Raw genomic sequence first — 22,320 nt, 5'->3', positions numbered from 1 at the left:
ATCTGCTGCTGTTGTGGGTCAGGATACCCAGCAGAGAGGGGCTTCCCCAGCCGCCTGCCAAACAGCAGCCTGAGAGCTCTGACCCCAACCTGTCCTACCAGCGGGTCACTCCTGCAGAGACACTGGTCAGTTTAATCAAGTTTCACCGGAACGCACAGGAATCGGTTACAGTTACAAGGAAGGTAGTAAATAAATTAAAGATGCCCACAAAGAAGAAAAAAACAAGACAGAGCGCAGAGGAGGAAACCAAAGATGTAGATGACGAAGACTCAGAGGATCAGGAACCAAAACCCAAGAAGAAAAATAAGCCGGTCAGTGAGTCAGAGGATGCTGGAAGACTGAAGAAGAAGAAGAAGAAGTTTAAAGACAGTGATGAAGAAGGATACAATTCTGATACATCAGGACCTGATGTGAGGAGCTCCAAGACAACAGGGAGAGATAAAGAAAAGGTCAGGAAGAAGAAGAAAGCCAAAGAGGAGAGCGGGGATGAGTTGAGCAATGACTCACAGAATACTGATGAAGAGGATAACAACAATGACAGCAAGAGTAAAAGGAGAAGAGAAAAACTCCCTGATGTGATTGAGACCACTAAGAAAGGATCAAAGAAGTCCTCGCTCAAAGACAAGATGGGGTCGAAGGATAAAAAGTCCAAAGGTGAAGACAAAAAATCCAAGAAGGACTCAGAGAAAGAGGAAGAGGAAGAGGAAGGGAAAAAGAAAAAGAAAGACAAGAAGAAGAAAGGTTCGGTGGCGGGAGACAGTGATGAAGACAACAAGAAGGCAAAAGGCAAGAAGAAGAAGGTTGAGAACTACGTTGAAATCTACGAGAATGAGCTGCGCAACTACGAGCCGGAAAAGGTGGAGAACTACGAGGATGAGTATCACAAGAAGAAAGGTAAGAGCAAACTTTCTGCCTCAACCTGCAAAATGTTGAAGAGACAGAATTAAAATACTCTGCCTGTTGTTATGACATTAATGTGATTCAAGCTCTGACATACGACACCCAGAGGAGACGTGAACCCTTAAGTGCAGCTCCAGGAGTCAGAGTGGCCCCAGCATTAATGTCCCTACTGTATGCTTTGGTTCAATGTTCGTGGTAACATCACACCCAGTGAAGTAGTATCCATGTACTGTCAGTATCTGATCATCAGCCTACAGTTATATGACACCTGTCACTCACTCATCTTTGCACAGGGTGGTTTGACTTTGTTAAAAAAGGCCTCAGCGTCCTCTGAAGCTCCGTCCTGTCTCCAACTGTGAAATGTGAAGTCAAAATGAACATTTATCTGGTCTTCACACACATACACACACACACACACACACACATACACACACACACACACACACACACACACACACACACACACATTTGGGACTCGTAAAATGTAAATAAAAGTGGAATGCTGTCCCAGCTTCTTTAGAATCAAGGTTTTGATCAATATCTCATATGTGAAGGTGCGAAGGGTTTGAGGCTATATTCAGAGCCACATAAATGGAGTAAAATTGAAGTTAGTCGTCATTTAATGGACTTTTTTTAATGAGTGTCTTTAATTTAATGCAACTTGTCACATTAACTATCCATAAATAACTGCACAAAAGACATAAAAAACATAATTTCGACTGCCTCCAACCCGTGAATACCTTCCTTAACAACCCATGACACTATCTCTTTCTTTTTATGGAATAATAAATCTTGATTAACACACCTACACTCACCCACACAGGTGTTTTCACTGACTTCGCCTGGAAAGACCTCTCTCATAACTGTGTGGGCATGCACAGACGGCTTTATTGACGTCTCTGACTCCTCAGTAAGCTTTGCTGCACCCGCTAAGGTGCTTGTGTAAGAGTGCAACAAATTAAGATCTTAATGATTCACAGTAGTACATGAGAGACTAAAAATTATGATTCTGTTATAGCTGTATATCACCCTGCATGTTTACTACTGAGCCGTGCCATCCTGCCTCCACGCTCCTTATGACACGCTTTCTCCCGCTGTAATCACACAGCGCGTCTCCTCTCTAAAACACGCTTTCGTTTGTATTACGTCGTTAAACCCTCCAGTGTATGAGGTGGTGACGATCACTGGTGATGAGAGAGGAGCAGGCACTGACGCCAACGTCTTCATCACTCTGTTCGGAGACTATGGCATCACTCCCAAAGTCCACCTGGCGAGCAAGTAAGTCCTCTTCAAACATGATTAGAATGTAGATGTAAGGTCATCTGATGGGATGAAAGTGAAATAATTTGGTCACCTAATGAACAAATGACTTATTGCACTGCTTTAGCCAGAGGCCTCAGTTATAACTTTAACCAGTTGAGCAGCTTATTGTGCTTGAACTAAACCTTTGTGTCCTTTCTCCTCTTTAACAGCACAGAAAAGAGGTATTTATTTCTCGGTGCAGTGGTGTTTGTGAAAGAATGGCTGTGCAGACAACTGACTGTGTGCTGTGTGATTTTGGGGCTAAATTTACAGTTTGCATGATGTGATTTGCTGCATGATTTTGAACATTTGCAAGACTTTTATGCTTCATTATGTGGGTGAATTGTTTCTAGATTGACTCAAAACTTTCTGCTTTGACTCATTTGCATTTTTATTTTGCAGTGAAGCATTTGATAAGTGAAAATAGGATGAAATAATCTCACATTTTTTTTTACCATTTTGTGATTTCAGGAGTCGCACGGCATTCGAAAGAGCCAAAACTGATGTGTTCAGAATTAGAACTCACAATGTTGGACCTTTGAAGAAGATAAGGTACGTTCAACCCTTCATCTTTTACCTCGTCTGTTGCCAAACACTGCTGGATCAGACTGAGGGGGATTTGTTTCCTCCCCTGAATTCATTTGCGAGAGTAATGAAAGTTGTTTATCTAGATGTTATTCTTCTGCTGCTGCTTCAGGATTGAGCATGACAACACCGGCATGAATCCCAGCTGGTTCCTGGACAGAGTGGTGGTGACGGATGTGATCAGGCCCCACCTGAGGTTCTACTTTGCCTGTAATAACTGGCTGAGTAAGGTGGAGGGAGACGGCCTTTATATCAGAGACATGCTGGGTAGCATGGATCCCATGGATATACCCAAATGTATGTATACACAGATATGAGTCTGTGAGTGCATGTATAACACTTTACAATCTCAGTATTATGTGACAGATTAATTAAGTGAATCAGCCCAAACAGGCCAGTAAAAATCAGCAGCTTACTTGTGGTTGAAGTCCTATTTTGTAGATTTTTGTATAAAGTTTGTTTTTAAATTGATCTTAAATGTTTTGGTCTTAATTTTCCAGATAATAAGTATGTAGTGACTGTTTTCACTGCGGATATAAAAGGCAGTGGAACAGACGCAGATGTCTTCATTAATATCTTTGGGGAGTTTGGAGACACAGGTAAATTACAGTACCACAGGTAACACAGGTTTATCTCACATAATAAATTTTCTCCCAAGGTTAATTAATGCAGCCGGTTATTTTCCACTTGGCTTTAAATCAGGATTCATCTGATTTCATTTATAAATTGTTTTGTTATTTAAGGTGAAAGGCAACTTGACAACGACAAAAATAACTTTGAAAAGGGCACAGAGGACAAGTTCACCCTTGAGGCACCAAACCTGGGCAAAGTGAGGAAGATCACCATCGGCCACAATAACAAAGGCTCTTCAGCGGGATGGTTTGTGGACAAGGTAAGAAAACGATTAGTGAAACGTATTTGAACCACATGACATTAATGCTTCAAACAAATCCTCATCCATCAGTTCTGAAGACAGATAACTAAAGACTTAACATGTGTTACTTTCAGTTGTTGCATCATGTGTAACTAAGGGTTTTACAGTACTTTATCAGGAAACTTAGCATACTTCATTCTGCTCAGTTCTGCCTCTGCAGAAGTACTTAAGACATGCGATCCTCTCATTTCCTCTCAGTCCTCTCATCTGAGACTGGTGTCCCTGCTCCTCCAACACGTACAGTGTGCACAGAGATGAGTTCACTCAAACAGACACATGCACGTGCACAAGCTCACGCACGCATGCACACACACAGACACCCGTGACACACATGTCATCATTCTACCCTCCATGTAAAGGGAAACCGTGGCCCATTAAGGGATTGCCTTACAGCAAACAGACAGACGAGTGGATTTGTTGGTGACTGCAGCACAGATCAGATCACTCCACAGATCAGCAGTGACAACACTGATGAATCTGTTATTATTTCACATGTGGTTTGTGCTGCTGTCCAAGTTCACATTAATAATTATTATATTGAGATGAATTTGGGAGTAAATAATGTCATTTAGATTATTTGACTGCAGCTGGAGCTTCATCTCAAAAACACTGTCCTGCTTTACTGTAACTTTTAACAGTATTATGTACAATTATGGGCAGTATATACACGTTAGCTGTGATTACATTCTTACTTTCTTGTTTTCCCTTTCCATGCAGGTGATTGTGGATGATCTGGGAAACAAAACAGTGTATGAATTTCCAATCAATCGCTGGTTCGCCATCGATGAGGACGATGGGAAGATCCAGAGGGACATTTTGGTCGGGGGGAGCCAGCCCACAGGTCAGGATGAAATTTGTTTCTGAACATTGAAAAAGTGCTTTATATAAATTAGATCTTTGAATTTCTCCAAAGGAAACCTCGTGTCAGTGAACGCAATTATACCGAGGAGAAAATTAATTCAATACTTGGCTGCTTCCCCTGAATTATTTACCCTGTTTTGGAATAATTATCTACTTTCCTGGTCTGAAACATATTGCATAAAGGATTATATAAGTCAATAACATTTCTATTGCCAAGGAACAGTTAATTTGCTAATTTATACCTTTTTATTCAGGCCAAAAGGAAAGATATGTTTTCTGTCCAACTTGCCAGAGGCTCACTGTGTGATCATTAATTATTGGGTCAGACTATCAATGTTTAGATCTGGTTGATCTGGTCCCAGCTCAGCTCCTCAGGGGAGTACGGGTGCTATGAACCATAGTGACCCGTTGGCAGAGCCTCTGATAGCCCGAAACGTAACTGTACCCTCCAGGTATTGTGTACAACGTCCAGGTTGTGACAGGAAACATCCGAGGTGCTGGGACCAACTCCAAAATCCACATTGTGATGCATGGCTCGAAAGGCATGAAGAACAGCGGCAAGGTAACGAGAAGATACACAAGAAACAGAGCGGACACTTCATTTAAAAAGCAGTGGTCGTCCATTAGATTTCACTTGTATGAACCAACACAGAATTCATGAACAAAGACCTATTTTCATACATGCTGCAAATGAAACAATCATTTAAAACAAATTTCGAATGTATGAATGTTATTAAATGTCCTCTGGTTGTATCTTTTCTTCCATGTACTTGATGCAGGTGTTCTTGGCGGGAGGAAAGTTTGAGCGGGGCCTGACAGACATCTTTAATGTTGAGATTTCTGCGCTCCTCAGTCCCCTCAGCAGAGTCACAATTGGACACGACAACGAAGGAGTCAGTGCTGGCTGGTACTGCGAGAAGGTACATCGTGCATGCACACATGTATGCACACACTATGTGAGTACGTGACTGTGAGTAATTTCATCTGAATCACTGTTTTCCGCAGGTGGTGGTGTACTGTCCTTTCACAGGCATAGAGCAGACCTTCCCATGCAGTAAATGGCTGGATGAGAAGGAGGGAGACGGGCTGATTGAGAGAGAGCTCTATGAGATGGTTTCACTCAGGCAGAAGAGACAGAAGAGTGAGTTGAATGTCAATAATTATATGGCCAGTCAGCAGCAGCAGCAGCAGCAGCAGTAAATGCTGTCATTTTCACTTATTATCTTGTGACATACTGAGCAAAAACACTCAAAGCTGGATTCAAAACTCCATCATGTTTATCGAACATTTGCATAATGACGCAGCAGGCAGTCTACCTTCATTCTGCATTGTAAGTTTAGTGTCTGTGGCTTGTGAAATGAAGCCCAATATCTATTTTAAAGAAAAGTGAATGGTGAGTGCAGTCATTATGTACTATATTTGCTTCCTTCTGGTCCACAATCATACACAGCAGAATGTGTACACTAGTTTATTTTGTTTCTGTCCACACTGATTTGGAAAGACAGTATTCCTTTACTGCATTACTTCATTTCCACTCACAATCACACAGCTGGGAGCTGTCCACTGCAATCGCTGTCTTCAGCATGATAGTTTCTGCCCTTAAAATACTTTTTAACAAGCAAAAATGCCATTTCAGGTGCTCCACTGAAACGCTGAAGGAGTACAACTAGTCAAACTGACAACCCTCTTGTCACTGCGGCCCCAAGTGTCTAAAAAAAAAGCACTTGTTAAACTTTCTCGAGGCAGAACAGGGGAAGGGAGTTCATCTCAGTCACAGTGACAAACAAATAATGAAGATAATGGCAATAATCTGCAATGGTCCTAAATCAAAGATGGTGATTTGGTTCTGCTCAGAGCATCCCTGGTCCCTGTGGATCTGGACGTCAGACCTGCCCGGTGCAGGAACCGATGCAGATATCTCCTTCCAGGTGTATGGACAGAAGGGCAAGAGTGATGAGATCAGACTAGACAACAAAACAGACAATTTTGAACAAGGACAGGTGGACAGGTTTATGGTAAGAACCCCATATTTTAATTCTACACTGTGTTAAAAGGTTAAACTGATTTGGCTTCGTCGGAAACTTTTATCTTGATGTGACCTGACAGGTTGAGCTGGCTGACTTGGGACAATTGACCAAATTCCGTATCTGGCATGAGAAGAGAAATCCTTTTGCTGGATGGCATCTCAGTAAGGTGAGGAAATCTAATGTCTAATCATCTTTAAGTACATAAGCTCAGTTGGAATTTACTCTGATTCCATTTTAATTAAATAATTCCTGAATATGCACAGTTGTCGGCATGCTCGTTAACATGAAAATTAGGATAATAAGACAGTTTAGTAGTCTTTCATTTATTCATTTCATTCAGCCAAAAGGCAGATATAGAATATGTGCATTTTTACAAACCTTAGACATGAAGAAAGACAAAAATTCAGAGGATTGAAGTTTGAGTTTTCAGTTTTTTAACCCTTCCATGTAATGATAATCCAGAAACCCCCTTATATATCAAATCAAACAAGCTTTCCAGCATGGCCTTTTCCCAATTAGGCAACTCTGATGAAGACGTTAACGAAGGAGAAGTATACGTTTCCCTGTGAGCGCTGGCTGGACACAAATGAAGATGATAATGAGGTTGTGAGGGAGCTCCCTGCCAGTGGAGAACTAATCCCTGAGCCCCTGCCCTGTATGTATATGCACCTGTATTCACCAAATGCAGCCAGAGAAGTGTAACACTTGATTGAGTGACGTTATTCTGTTCTGCAGTGATCAAATACAGAGTGACAGTCTGCACGGGGACTGTCGGCGGCAGCGGCACAGATGCATCTGTTTTTCTAAATCTGATTGGAGACCAGGGGGACACCGGAGATCGGTGGCTGGTCAACTGCAAAAACAACGTCAACAAGTTTGAGAAAGGAAACGTGGGTACATTCAGTACATCATCAGACGCTTTTTAGTTTTTGCTTCTCTCTCCATTCAATCAAAAGACATTAAGCTTAGACTTGTCACTTTCACACACTGGAGCCAATCACCAATCAGTGTGTTTTTAATTAACCTAATTAGTACTACCTGTCGCCTGCTACTTACTGTTTCTGGTGTTTATGCCAGTGATGACAAATCTGGGGGATAAGTTTCAGACTGATTATGGATTTGACCCCAATATTCAGGCTTTGACTCCTAATGGAGGCTGCCCTATCTATTCAATCAAAAAATGTTTCATACGCATGAATAAGACTCTCCTCATGGTAATACTTTAATGTATTTGTCATAATGTATCTGCTGCACACACACTGGAAACATACATTGAACAATCACAATGGTTGTATCAGTTGATTCACCACATATTCCTCTGACATATAAGAAGGCACCAAAATGTGATGTCGCTCACTGTTTTGTTGTTGTTGTTGTTCTTTCCAGTTGGATGAGTTTATCATCGAGGCTGTTGCCATCGGGCAGGTCCGCAGGGTGAGGATTGGACATGATGGCAGAGGTGGAGGCTGCGGCTGGTTCCTCGATAAAGTGATTGTGAGAGAGGAGGGACAGGCTGAAGCCCACGCTGTAGAGTTCCCCTGCAACAGGTGCCTTAGTCTCAGTGTGAATACAGAAAAAGTATGTGTGCTGAACCGTTGTTACAACCGCAGGTGTGTGTGTGTACTACAGTCTTTGTTGACTGTGCTGTGCAGGTGGCTGGACCGCAACGAGGATGACGGTCAGATTGTAAGGGAGCTGGTGCCGTTCTCAGATGGACAGCGTCTTTACAGTAAGTGAGAGGAATCTTGAATTTCATCCAAATATTTAAAGTGAAACTCCTCTGATGCTCATGTTTGTGTCTGTGTGTGTCAGACGTTAACTATCACATCGCGGTGAAGACAGGTGACGTCCCTGGAGGCAGCTCAGACTCCAACGTGTTTGTCAAGCTCTATGGAGAGAAAGGCGACACCAGTAAGATGCTGCTGCTGGTGTCTGCCAACAACCTGGGGAACTACTTTGAGACGGGTCGTGTTGACATCTTCACAGTGGAAACCTTTGATATTGGACAGGTGACACACCGGAGGCAAAAACATGTTGATTTCTCTCAATGGATGTTGAAAGTCCTATGAGAAGCTTTAGAAATAATTTCTTGAAAGATTGTGATGTTCAGTTCATCTTAGGTTCACCCACGCTGACAGTATATCAGTATGTCACATGATTACATTCAAGCAATTATATGGCCGAAGTCGTCTAGATGTGACTGCAATGAAAATGCAGCAGTGCTTCTGTCCTGTTTTAATGGATTTTATAATCATGTCTTGGCCTTGACTCCTCGGCCAGTGTGTGTAGAACACCTTTTATTTAGCAAATTCAAAGGCTGTTATCCATTTAATCTTATGCCAGATCAACCGCCTGATGATTGGCCACTCCAATGAAGGCATGCGTGCAGGCTGGTTCTTGGACAGCGTTCAGATCATGGTTCCAGGCCACGGAAAGCATTACATGTTCCCCAGTCACCGCTGGCTGGATGAGGACGAGGCTGACGGCAAGACAGAGGTGGAGATTTACCCAAGTGAGATCCTGGACTTGGAACAATGTAGGCGACTTTCTCACACTCTCACACCGTTAGAAGACTCTAAACACACACACACACACACACACACACACACACACACACACACACACGCACAGAGTGCAGCTTGATGCTGGTGTGAATACATTCTTTGTAACTGGTCTTGTGTCTCAAGACTAATCCTGTAGTTTCCTGGTCTTTTATCAAAATACGTCAAGGCAAAATTTTACATCAAGTTGTCATTTTAATCAAAATATAAAACAAGAGCATTATTTTCAAAAACTTCTCCACTTCAGTCATATTTTCCCAAGAAATGTTCTTATACTGGTTTGCTAATTTTATCTCATTATTACTTCCTTTTATAGACTATTGAGCATTCCTTTGCATGATGAATTTACGCATACTGGAAGTACATGAATACTTTTTGAATGTATGCTTTTTTCACAGTACCACTGACTAAAAGTCACATGTACAGTACGTCCTTTGACCTTTGTCGATCTGTGTTTTCTAGTGATTAACTATGAGATAACAGTAGTGACCGGAGATGTGACGTTTGCTGGCACCAATGCCAGTGTGTTCATCCAGATCTATGGGGACAAGGGGAAGACAGAGGTTATCACGCTCGAAAGCAGATCCAACAACTATGAGCGGAACACCATAGAAATATTTAAGGTATCTAAAGCTTGGACAGTTTTCAGTGGCTCTAAAATGCATCTAAGTAGTATCAGAGTTGAAACGGTATTGAAACTGTTCTCCAGATAGAGGCCAAAGACGTGGGGAAGGTCTTCAAGCTCCGCATCGGTCACGATGGCTCGGGGATCGGATCTGGCTGGTTCCTGGAAACAGTGGACGTCAAACATCTAATCATGGCCTTGGTGCCCAAAGAGAAGAAAAAGGAGGACAAGAAAAAGAAGAAGAAAAAGAAGAAAGACGAGGACGATGAGGACGAGGAGGGAGGCGAGGAGATGCAGGAAGTGGTGCTTACTTACCACTTCCCCTGCTCGCGCTGGCTGGCCGGGGGAGAGGAGGACGGCGAGCTGGTGGTGGAGCTGCTGCCAGAGGATGCAGAGGAGCTGGAAAGTATGAAATAGATATAACAAAGTGTAATGTTGCAGAGAGAAGTGTTGAACGTCTGAGTGCCAAGCAGAGGGCTTCAAACATTTGCATTCATGTTGGGTGATTTAAATTCCCTGCTGTTGAGCAGCACAAAACAAAAACACTGACAGTCTGACAGTCTCACCTGTCACTCCCTGTATCTGCACAACAGCCTCTGCACTTTTTTTCGAAAATCTGAAACATACAGTAATAACAAGCTAACTGCTAATCCCAAAATAGATAAAATACCACCCACAGCTCAGAGGAACTGCTATTTATGCACATATAAATCCAGCAGAGATGAATAACACATGCATTGTTGAGCATGAGCACTCTCGTTTAACAAAGCACACACAAAGGAAAACCACTTATGGTGTGAAAACAGCTGGATACCTCCTTTAAACACTCTCCACGTTCTTAAGGTTTTCACAGGAAAAGACACGTGCTGGTACTGGCAGCAGGCTTTCGTGCACATTGTACATAATTGCGTGTGCATGAGCATAATATTCTGTCGACTTTCTGACTGTCGTCTTTGGTCTTCTTTAAGATTATGATGTGATGAATCCTCTCAGCCTGAAGTTTGTCTCAGACAGAGTAGCTGCTCAAAGAGCATTTCCTGCTTCCTGTGAGTGACAAACATGTCGCAGTGTTTCTGCACAGTGAGTTGTAGAGAAAGTTTAGTTCACACTGATATTAGTGTAGAATTAGATTTCAGTGGTGGCTGCGTAGTTTCCTACTCCTGTGATCCACTTTCTAATAACTCCAGAGTATTAGAAAGTCCAAAAGTCACAATTTACCTTAAAAAAAGATAAATGTAATCAACAAACTTTTCTGCTCCAATCCATATTTCTTGGATTTTAGCTTTTCAAAATCAACATTTTCACTGTGGTCAAAAAACTGATTTAACTGGGCAGTCTAGCAGCAATCTGACAGCACCATAAATTACATTTACATAACCATAATAACAAAAAAATCCATTTCAGCTTTTACTAATTTAATCCAATGAATCACTATATTCAAAATGAGGATGTGGTTCAGGGAATTTTAATGTTTTTAGGGTGATGACGTTATAAAATAAGATGTTATCAACTCTTATTGACGTTTTCGAATGGAAAAAAAATGCCATTTGTTAGAGACATATTTCCTGCGCCTTTTACCAAGGTTTGTGTGTCATTAGTGACCACAGAAGTATGTATAAGTTCAGCATATACACCTACAGACATACATACATAGAATTGTTTTTTTTGTTTTTTTTTTCCATTTGTATTATTTCCATCATGTTTTGGCACGTGTTTATATCCAGTGTTGATGTTGTGGACATGCGTGGTTTGATCTGACACAGTTTCCTGGTCGACATATGTGACAGGTTAAAGAGGTGTTAGTAATTCATCCCTTGTATTGTCTGACAGTCAACACCTACGAAGTGTGCGTCTTCACTGGTGACATGCTGGGCGCTGGGACCGACGCCAATGTCTTCATCAATATTTATGGAGAAAACGGAGACACCGGAGAGCGCTATCTGAAGAACTCTGACAACCTGAACAAATTTGAACGGGGGCAGGTATGATGTGTAAACAAAGAGATGACCACTGCTTCTTAAATCAGCCACAGATAACAGCAAGGATTCATTTGATATTTAAAAATTCAGTACAGTAACTGGTAAAATGGAGAAAAGCAGGCAAATATTGTTCAGAGAAAAAGGCAAAAATGCATTATTCATATCAATCTGGCTCACTTTTTTCAATTACCCTTTCATTAACTAACATAACATACATAAACCAGGAGCCATAACCATGCATTTCTGAGCTGATAAGGCTAAAAATGTTTGAAATATTTCATTAGGGCTGTATAATTTTACCCTGTTTCTTGGAAGGCTATACCCTGCTGAATGCAGTTAGTCAAAGACTCAAGCACTTCCACACAACATGAGCCTCGCACCGAGGTGTGGGTGGGAGCGTGTTCTGGTCGGATTACAAGCTCTCCTGCAGGCGAGCCAGCTGTGACTGAGAGGAGCTATGAGGAGTCCTCTGTGTCATTGAACCTGTCCTACTTTTACTCATTACTTAATCTACACCTGTGAATTATTAATCCTGACATTACGCCTGGCTCTGTAGGAGCACAAAACTCATGTCCACAGATAATTAGGTTTATTTCTTCCCGCAGATCAAAAGCAACAAAAGCCTTTTGTCATTTTGTGACAGAGCTGCCACAGAGGAATCAGCTGAAATGGATAACTGACTGAATGCACAGTACTGTTACTGCAGCCCTGACAGATGTATCTGGACACTTTGAGTAGTTGTTCTGGAGCTTTCGATAGTATCACACAATCCTCCCTTGCCAGATGGAGTTTGTCCAGTTGTCATGGAAAACTAGATGAACAAGAACTAGACAACAAGATGACGTTATACAATCAGAGGCTCCGGTGGTGAGACTGTTTTTGAAAGCACTGTCTGCGGGGCGTCCCCATCACATAGTGGTTTAAGACTGATACCTTGTAATCACACCATCCTGATTTTGATTCCAGCTGGGAACATTTCCTCCATTCAAGGATGGAAAGTAACTTGAGCACTTGACAATTTTGAGGTATTTTTACTTCCCTTGAGTATTTCCACTTCATGGTACTTTATACTTCAACTCCACTGCATATCTGAGGGAAACATTGTGTTTTGTTTTTTTCTCCACGACATCTGTTTGACAGCTTGAGCAGGACTTCTTCCACCACTTGCATCATGTTATCAGACATTACTCTTTCACCCTACATTTTCTGTATATCTTCACGTTGAACTATCAAAAGAAAAGTATCGTGTGTAACGGTGCAGCATCTCCGGTTGCTGTTTTTTTTCGACAGGAGGATGTTTTCACCGTGACAGCTGTTGATCTGGGTCCTCTGAAGAAGCTGCGAATCCGTCATAGCAACACTAGCTCTTATTCATCTTGGTACCTGGATCGTGTTGAGATAGTGGACACGAAGGATGATACAACGTAGGTGAAACCAACATACAGTCTGCATTTTGGTTCATTTATTAGTAATAACTGATACTGATGTAATAACATGGTTTTTGACAGCTGATCAGAGGTATTTCTTGGGTGTTCAGGTACTATTTCCCCTGTAATCGCTGGCTGGCTGTGGATGAGGATGATGGACAGATAGCAAGAGAGCTGGTTCCTGTGGACGAGGCCTTCATGAGGAAGGATGAGGATGAGGAGGGCACAAGTGCCACTCTGGGACTCGAGCAGAAATGTAAGAGTTTCAAAGCTGGCTCATGTCTTAGTAGAGGAAGCAGATAAAGGCTTTATCTAAATGCTGCTGACACATGCAGGTGTAGACAAAAGCAAAGAGGGACTCATAGTGTGATGATCCATCTTCTTACAGCCATGTCGACCACATACACCCTCAAAATCAAGACCGGGGAAAAGAAGTATGCTGGAACTGATGCCAATGTGTTTGGCATCCTGTTTGGTGAAAATGACGACACAGGTAAGGTAACTTGCCAGCATCCTGGCACTGTTGTGTCAGCCTCGTGCTGTGTGTTATTAGCTAAATGACACTAATCTGAATTTTAAAAATGTCACTCGCAGGAATCATCAACCTAAAGGCTTGTAAGAACCATAAGAATAAGTTTGAACAGGGAATGATCAATGTGTTCACTGTGGAGGCGGTGGACTTGGGCGAGCTGGAAAAACTTCGAATTGGGCACGACTCCTCAGGTGGGGGAAAAAAAGGCTCTGCAGATCCAAAATTAGCAGTCACTGAGATGAAGTAATAACATACTTTCCTCATCAGGGGGTTCATCTGGTTGGTTCTTGGACTGGGTCGAGGTTGACGCCCCCTCACAGGGTCAGAGACTGCGCTTCCCTTGTGGCCGCTGGCTGGATAAAGGAGAGGACGATGGGGCGACTGTGAGGGATTTGTATCCTGCTGATCTACAGACTGAACTCTACACGCCATGTGAGTGAAGAGCCGGTGGAAAATGTGTTCAAATCCATTAGTGAAAGCAGCACTATGCCGATTGAGAAACCTTCCTGTAAAAGTGCTTTATGCAAAATTTTAGTCATTAGTAGTAGAATGTATTTAAAGCACTCCATGTGAAGAAGGGTGCTTGTCAGAGCACTGACTCTTGGTTGCTTTGGTGGCCTGCCTTCTAAACTTCTCCACCGCAACAGGACTCCACTTCTTGGTTTACACATGCTACAGCCCAAGATCACAACACTGCAGTCGTAGATACTGTTGCGTTCATGTTGACTAGTTTTATTTTACCTTTTAATAAACAAAGAAAACCAGTTTTGCAAATTCCAGTGAGGACTGTACCACTGTGTTCCCTTCTACAGCAGGTGATCATCATCATCTAAGCAAATTTAATAAATGCAAAAATTAAAAAGAAAATACAATTACAAAGAAAATTCTATATTCCTTCAGTATGACCAATTATCATATGAGATCATGATGTACTTAGAGCAACTACTAACTAAAGCCATCAAACAACAGTACATTTACAGCATGAAAAATATTTCTCCAAATAAACCTTATTCATAGAGTGTTTTACAAAATAAAATAAAGATAAATCCAGCGAAGGCAGATAAAATGATAAAAAGGTTAAGGACATGACCACAGGGAAATCAAAACCATACAACGAATAAAAACTGAATAAGATCAAGTAAATAGGAATAAAAACAGTATAAATAAAAAATTTTTCAAACATTTCCCTAAAGCATCCACAAAAAGAAAAGGTTTACGATGAGATTTAAAAGAGGCTAAAGACTGAATTATGGTGATCACTTCTAAAGTCTTACAAAATGTAAAGGCTCAAAGCATAAATACCAGTACAATTAAGTCATGCATACAAATACTGCAGAGCCCGTGTACCCAAAATACAATACTATCTTGCCAAACCTGTACTTATGTCCTTGAGTAGCTGCAGTTTGTGACTCTTCTCCTCTCAAAGTCTTACGCATGTGAAACATATGGTTAAATTTCATATTTGCATCATCCATCTTGCGTCAATCAAACACACCTGTGTGACGTTCTTCTCTGTTTTTTTCAGTTGTGCCCTATGAGATAAAGATATACACCAGTGATGTGTTTGGAGCGGGAACAGACGCTGATGTGTTCATAGTCCTGTACGGGCAAAAGGGAGTGTGCACGCAGCAGAAACACCTGTGTGTCAACAAGAGAGAGAGACGCCTGTACTTTGAGAGGGGAGCCGAGGACATGTTTATTGTGGAGGTGAGTGGATTTGGATGGTACCTTCTCTGAGGCAGCGGCCGCGGTTCCATAAACACTATCGTCTTTTCCCAGCTGGAGGATGTCGGTGACGTCATAGAGAAGATCAGGATCGGACACGACAACAGGGGCACCAACCCAGGGTGGCACCTGGACAGAGTGGAGATCAGACGACAGCTCAGAAAAGGAAAGGTAGTAAAAATCTACCCGAGGTTACACCTGCGTGGATAAACGTCTGTGCCCTCATTAAATTATTAACAGATGAATAATGTAACACCTTTTGGCTCACATTTCAGCAGTCAGGTACACTTTCTTTTAGAGTCAGAAAGACAGCTTGGCCCTTTTTTTTTCTTTCTTTTTTTGGATGATAGGGTTCGGAGACAACTATATTCCCATGTGAGTGCTGGCTGGCCAAGTCTGAAGATGATGGGGAGACAGTGAGGGAGCTGGTCCCCTCGGACATCATCACAGAGAAACTCCTCAGGGATGGGAAACTGAAAAGGACTGAAATCGAGGTGGAGGAGGCTTTGGAAAGTAAGTTTACCCTGATTTCAGTGGTGTAATGGAAAGTAAATTTATTTACTCATGTGCTGTGTAATATGTGTGTCAACTTAATGCATAATTGACTTTTTCTTCCGTCACAGCTCACACGTACAACGTGTCTGTGCGGACAGGTGATATGTACGGAGGAGGAACTGATGCCAATGTTTTTCTCACCATCTACGGAGACCTGGGAGACACAGGAGAACGCAAACTCTCCAAATCTGAGAACAACAAGAACAAGTTCGAGAGAGGACAGGTATGTGAGGACACGTGTGAGACGTTATGTCACGTGACTGCTGCTGTCTAGGCATCAAAACGTTCTGTTTCTTTTTGCCTTGCAGGTGGACAAGTTCACCATTGAGGCTGTGGACTTGGGCCAAGTTTTTAAGATTCGAATTCGTCACGACAACTCCATGATAGGGGCCGATTGGTACCTGGACCAGGTGGAGGTGCTGGATGTGGAAACAGAAGAGGTGTATATGTTCCTATGTGAGCGCTGGCTTTCCACAAAGAAGGAGGACAAACGCATACAGAGGACCTTCTTCGTCAAGGTTTGTTAAACTTCTGATTAGAGAGAGTTCCATATTGCTCTGTTCTTTGTCTTTGATTTCCTATCAGCTGCTGCTGTAGTGAAATCAGCTTTAAGAAGGATGTGAGAAGATTATTTGTCTGTTATGTGTCTGGTTCAGGGGTATGAAGGTGAAAGACACACTGATCCAAATTCCAAGAAGATGGCTCAGGCCAAACTGGGGCTGGACAGAAATGCCAATAGGAAGAAAAAGAAGAAAAAGGCGGCAGTGGTGGAAGAGGGTCCAAGTAAGGCCGCAAAACTATTCAGCATGTTTCTCAAAATGGGATTTGAGTATAAGAACAACAATGTGCCTCCATGCAGCAAAACCAAAACATGAAGGAGCCTTTTGAAAAATTACACAGATCATTCACTTGAGAAAGGCAGCAACGCTAGAAAGGCCCATAAAATCTAAAAAGTCCAAACTTGTACCTTTTACAAATGATTCAAAATGTTTGGTACATGTCTGGTAAATTAGCTGAATTTAAAGAAATAGTTTAACATTGTGGGAAATCAGCTTTTTTTTTCTTGCCAAGAGTTATATGAGAAGATTGATACCACTTACATGTCTGTACGCTAAATATGAAGCTATAACCAGAAGAAGAGCATTAAGACTGAAAACAAGAGGAAGCAGCTAGCCTGGTTCAAAGGACAACAAAACCGCCTACACACACAGTAAAAGCTCACTAATTAACATATTGTATCCTGTTTGTGTAATAAGAAAAAAAAATGTGTTTGAAACAACAATTTATGGTTTTGCAGTGCATCAAGTCTTATATATCTATAGGACTGTTTCTTGGCTTTAAGTTGTGGCTTTCTGCAGTCGGCTGGTCTCACGTTGTTTGGAAATGAGATACAACGTGTTAATTAGTGAGTTTTAGAGGTGCTGGCCGGTGGATTTTGTTACCCTCAGAATCAGGCTACCTTGTTTTCAGTCAGATCCAGTAAGCGTATTTCCAAAAGGTCAAACTATTATTTAACTTAAATAAAATTTTTTAAAAAATCCTCTTTAACTGATTCCTGTCTTCTACCCAGTCATCCCCTATCACTTCACCTTGTCCACGGGGATAGACCGCGATGGCAGCACTACAGCCAGAGTCTACGTCATCATCATAGGCCCCAACGAGGTGGAGACAGACCGCCTGTGGCTGGACCTGCCGGAGGGAAAGAAGTCCTTCACAGCTGGCACCATGGAGCACTTTGTGTCTTATGGAACTGACGTAGGAGAGATCAAGAGGGTGGAAGTGAGAATCTGGGACTCTCTCTGTTGCTAAATCTGTGAAACTGTCTCCTCTCTCCTCAGATGCACTGATTTTAAAAATTTAAATAAAGCCATTCAAGCTCAGCAATAATTAATTTTAGCTGTGCCTTCTGGTACCTAGATCAAACAAAATCAAATGATATATCAATTCCCAGTTCTACCTTCCCCCCCTTTCTCTCCCTCCTCTTCCTCCTCTTCCCTCCCTCCGTCTCTTCCTCAGCTTGGCCATAACGGTGTCACACCAGAGAGCTGCTGGTTGGTGGATGAGCTGTCGGTTGCCGTGCCAACCAAAGGTATCAAGTACATCTTTCCATGTAAGTGCTGGCTGGCTAAAGACAGGGGAGATGGTCTGACTGCCAGACTGTTCAACGTGCTGGACTCCAGCACGATCAACATTATCCGCAAAGTGAGTCACCAAACCGAAAATATGAATCCATGGTAAACATTCGGTTATCTGAAAACAGAAATAGCCTCTTCTAATCCGGCTTGTCTACTGTATATTGTAGGTTATTTATTCAGCCACGGTTGTCACAGGTGACACTCAGTATGCAGGGACCGATACCAACATTTTCCTGACGGTGTATGGAGCCAATGGGAGCACAGAGGAAATGCTGCTGCCCAAAAATGAGGACAGGTCAGTCCTCCCCTCACTGATCACTTCTCATGATATTAATAGTTCTGTGTTTGGGGTTATACGCTCATTTGTTTTCTTGCTGAGGTTTGAAACAGCTGTACTTGATATTTTTCAAAATGCTATATTAAATGACAAGTGAAAGCAGTCCCTCGTAGTGATAGACCTCTTAGCATTGTTTGGCTGCAGCGTCCAGCTGTTTTCAGTGAATAAAGCTAAAAAATAATCTGCACAGATGCAGTTAGTGATTAGCTGGTGAACATAGTGAAGCACCAGATATTTCCCCCAGCAGTTGATAGAGGGAAAAAAACAGCTAAATAATGGAGAATATTGGACTTGCATTCATCAGGAGGTCAGGCATACCACCTTAAATGAATGACAGCATTGCTCCATAACTGCTGGATGTATAAATCAGAGCCTGGTTCAGGTGCTGGTAGGTGGATTTTGTTACCTTTGGACAAAGCCACACTGGCAAACTGTTTCCAGTTTTTGTGGTAATCTAAGATGACGGCTGCTGGCTGTAACTGGATAGCTCAAATACAAACATGAAAGTCTTTAAAATAAACATCTCACATCCAAATGTTTTCAAATGCAAAATTCTGTGTATATTGTTTCCGTTGTTTAGGTTTGAAAGGGGTCAAGAAGACACCTTCAGTCTGGAGATAGATGACATTGCTCCTCTGAAGAAGATCAGAGTCCGGATTGATGGCTCTGGAAGTCGCCCTGACTGGTTTCTTGACAGGGTAACATAAAGACTACAAGGGTTACCTGCCTACCTTATCTATGGCAGCACTGCTTTTGGTAACACTGCCAGTGATAAAAATCATTTGCATTGCGATAAGATTACAGAATCTGTTATTGCACTAGGTGCAGTTTTAATTAGTTGGTGATACCAACAGGCTTAAATTTCCCTTACATTTTTCATTATGCTTGGTACGATCATATTGTTACTGCATCACTAATGTCGGTCTATTTCTGTCATACCTTCTGCTGCAACTCGGATGATGTTCACCAAGAAAACATATGACTTTTACATTTGAACATCTGCAACACCTGAGATGAAGTTAATGAATGTCAATTTCAGATCCTGATGCGGAACCTGACCACAGAGGAGGAGTATCTGTTTACTTATGAGAACTGGCTGTCGAAGACAAAAGGGCCAAAGAGGACGAAGGTGTGCGAGCTGGCAGCTGTGGTGGACGACGAGGAGATGGTGGAGAAAACAACCTACATCATCCAAGTCCAGACCAGTGATGTCGGAGGTGGGTGACGTGAGTTCAGTACAGCATATTCAAGTAAAAGCCTCAACTCATGTACCTGTGTAGTTGTTTTTAAGGCTTTTTCTAATTCAAATAATCAGGGAAAAGATGACAGCTGTTAATCATGTTTTACTACTACTTCCTTTTCGTAGTATATCATAGTATCACATGTCAGAGTAGTATCCATGCAACATTATTAGTTAAATACGAATGTTTGTTCTCATCATCTCTGATGTTTTAGGTGCCGGCACTGATGCCAATGTGTTTTTGATGGTGTTTGGGGAGTATGGGGACACTGGGATGCTGCCTCTGAAGGAGAGCACCAACAGGAACAAGTTTGAGCGTAAAATGAAAGATGTGTTCAGATTCCCTGACATGCTCAGTCTGGGCGAACTGTCCAAGGTCCGAGTGTGGCATGACAACAAAGGTGAGGAGGAAAGACCCGCATAACAGACAGAAAACAGAGGGAATAAAACAGCCGTATTAACATGATTTAGATTTTGATGATTTCTCACAGTCATGGTGATGGTTTGGCTTTTTGTATTCAAGACTTGGTTGCATACAGTCTAGTTAAACTATGAGTATCTTATTTTAGCTGGCCTGGCTCTCTCCAGCGAGAAATATTCCAGTACATAGGCTCCCATGACACTACATCATGTTGTTTTTACACTTTGGTTTTTGTAACATGTTAATTAGCGAGCTTTAGAGGTGCCGGTAGGTGGATTTTGTCACCTCTGGACAGAGCCAGGCGAGCTGTTCATCCCTGTTTCCAGCGTTTATGCTAAGCCAGCTGTTGGCTGGAGCTTCATATTATTAGATTAGTAGTGATGTTCTCATCTCACTCGCACCAACAAAGCAAACTTCAAGCATGAGACCACAATGATGCTCTTGCTGTAAACAGGGCCTGCTCCTGGTTGGCATCTAGAGTACATTGACGTGAAAGACGAGGCCATGGACCAGACCTTCAGGTTCCCCTGCGACCGCTGGTTGGCTAAAAATGAAGACGACGGGCAGATAATGAGGGAGCTGGCCTGTGCCAACAACGACTCTATAGACCTCAGTGACAAAACCAGTTAGTAAAAATGGAAGTCTGTGGGCATAATTACAAGCTGTCTAATTGTCGGAGATGAATGACTTGCAGCTAATTACAACCATTTGCCAGATGTGAAATGATTATAGTGCGACAATCTCTGTCTCCCTGCATTGCCACAGAATATGAAATTGCCATAACAACTGCTGACACAGATGATGCCTCCACCACGGAAAACGCCTGGATCGTGTTGGAAGGAAGGAAAGCCCGTTCCAAGGAGTTTGTTCTTGAGAATAAGAAAAAGAAGTTCTTATGGTAGGTCTTCAAAGAGAGTCTAGGTGCTTCGGCTCACGGTAAAACCCTATTATGAGGCCTTACATAATCTCCTCCCTTTCACATGTTTTGTTTTTCTACCCTCTTTTATCTCGTAGCTTCACTTTCTGTTCTCCAAGTCTCCGCTCTCAGGAGAGCTAATCCCATGAGACGCACAAAGGAAAAACTCTCAGGCAGACCAGTGAATTTAACTTGTTCGCTGTTCAGAGTCAATCCCCGCACAAACTGTCAGTAGCTGTAACTTTCTTATTGGCCTTTCACAGCGGTGCCACCGACACGTTTGAGTTCTCGTCCAAGCACGTGGGGGAGATCGCCGGCATCTGCATCGGCCACATCACGAAAGACGGGAAGAAGGTGAAGAATGAAGCTTCCTGGCATGTTCTGGAGGTGGTGGTGACAGAGAAGGAGCTGGGAAACAAGTGAGTGGAATCTCATACATCCCACGTTATGTTATATAAAGTGTCACGTTGATGTGACTCCAAACCTTCACTCCTGCTTAGGTATTTCTTCCACTGCGATGCACAAATCCCGCTGGCAGCCAAAAAGGACCAATTCCTGACATTTGAGTGTTTTAAGTCCATCGAGAGCTTCGCGAGCAAAGTCCGCAATCTGGTCCCCGTCAAGTACGAAATCATCATCATCACCGGGGATGTAAAAGGGGCTGGCACAGACGCCAACGTTTTCATCACCATCTATGGCGTCAACGGTGACTCAGGCAACCGTCATCTGCAGCAGAAGTTCCGCAACCTTTTCGAGCGAGGGCGAACTGACCGCTTTGTGCTGGAGATGCTGGACCTCGGCGAGCTGCTGCGGGTCAAAGTGGAGCACGACAACAGCGGCTCCAACTGTGGGTGGTATTTAGAGTGTGTGGAGGTGACCAACACAGCCAACTCAGTGACCACCATTTTCCAGTGTGGGAAGTGGCTCGACACTCGGAAGGCTGACGGGCAGATCCAGCGAGTGCTCTACCCCAGATATTAAGGAGGAGGAAACAAAGGGGGGGGGGGGGGGGGGGGGGTGTTCTTTTGAGGGCTTTTTGGTAGGTTGTTTTTTTTACTGCATGTCATGCTTTGAGAGGTGAAACATTGAAGTTAACAGACCTGAATGTAGCCTCATGTCACCTTTTAATAGATAACATATGATCTTTTTTTAAGTTTGTGCCAACAACAGGTTGCTCTGCTTTGCCATTTGTGACCATCTTGTACAATTTGAGTATTGCCCAAAGCAGATAATCCAAAGCAATAAACATTCAGTCTCA

At 42.6% G+C, this 22,320-nt stretch overlaps 1 protein-coding gene across 2 annotated transcripts; it reads left to right on the top strand.

Annotated features, from left to right (window-relative positions):
• The first annotated feature begins 200 nt into the window (after positions 1–200).
• Positions 201–22,043, top strand: loxhd1b (lipoxygenase homology PLAT domains 1b). 2 transcript variants are annotated; one of them, XM_076731217.1, is made up of 43 exons: positions 201–894; positions 2,064–2,178; positions 2,373–2,384; positions 2,674–2,754; positions 2,900–3,084; positions 3,288–3,386; positions 3,531–3,679; positions 4,439–4,562; positions 5,035–5,144; positions 5,362–5,502; positions 5,588–5,723; positions 6,437–6,597; positions 6,689–6,775; positions 7,129–7,264; positions 7,345–7,499; positions 7,996–8,156; positions 8,262–8,338; positions 8,422–8,618; positions 8,953–9,145; positions 9,633–9,793; positions 9,880–10,201; positions 11,626–11,777; positions 13,065–13,198; positions 13,312–13,457; positions 13,590–13,694; positions 13,796–13,924; positions 14,001–14,165; positions 15,259–15,440; positions 15,513–15,629; positions 15,809–15,971; positions 16,082–16,236; positions 16,322–16,531; positions 16,670–16,796; positions 17,584–17,792; positions 18,030–18,215; positions 18,316–18,443; positions 19,066–19,183; positions 19,525–19,702; positions 19,941–20,126; positions 20,601–20,771; positions 20,912–21,044; positions 21,326–21,481; positions 21,563–22,043. In XM_076731217.1, the coding sequence occupies exons 1-43, from the start codon at positions 201–203 to the stop codon at positions 22,041–22,043; spliced, it is 7,227 nt and encodes a 2,408-aa protein (XP_076587332.1). The 2 variants fall into 2 exon arrangements, with proteins under 2 accessions (XP_076587332.1, XP_076587333.1); XM_076731218.1 differs by lacking the exon at positions 2,373–2,384 and having other exon boundaries at positions 612–894.
• Positions 22,044–22,320: the final 277 nt, after the last annotated feature.

This window comes from Chaetodon auriga, chromosome 5, assembly GCF_051107435.1.
Source record: "Chaetodon auriga isolate fChaAug3 chromosome 5, fChaAug3.hap1, whole genome shotgun sequence".
In the NCBI taxonomy this organism is placed as follows: domain Eukaryota; kingdom Metazoa; phylum Chordata; class Actinopteri; order Chaetodontiformes; family Chaetodontidae; genus Chaetodon; species Chaetodon auriga.
This window is presented reverse-complemented; position numbering and strand designations above follow the sequence as displayed.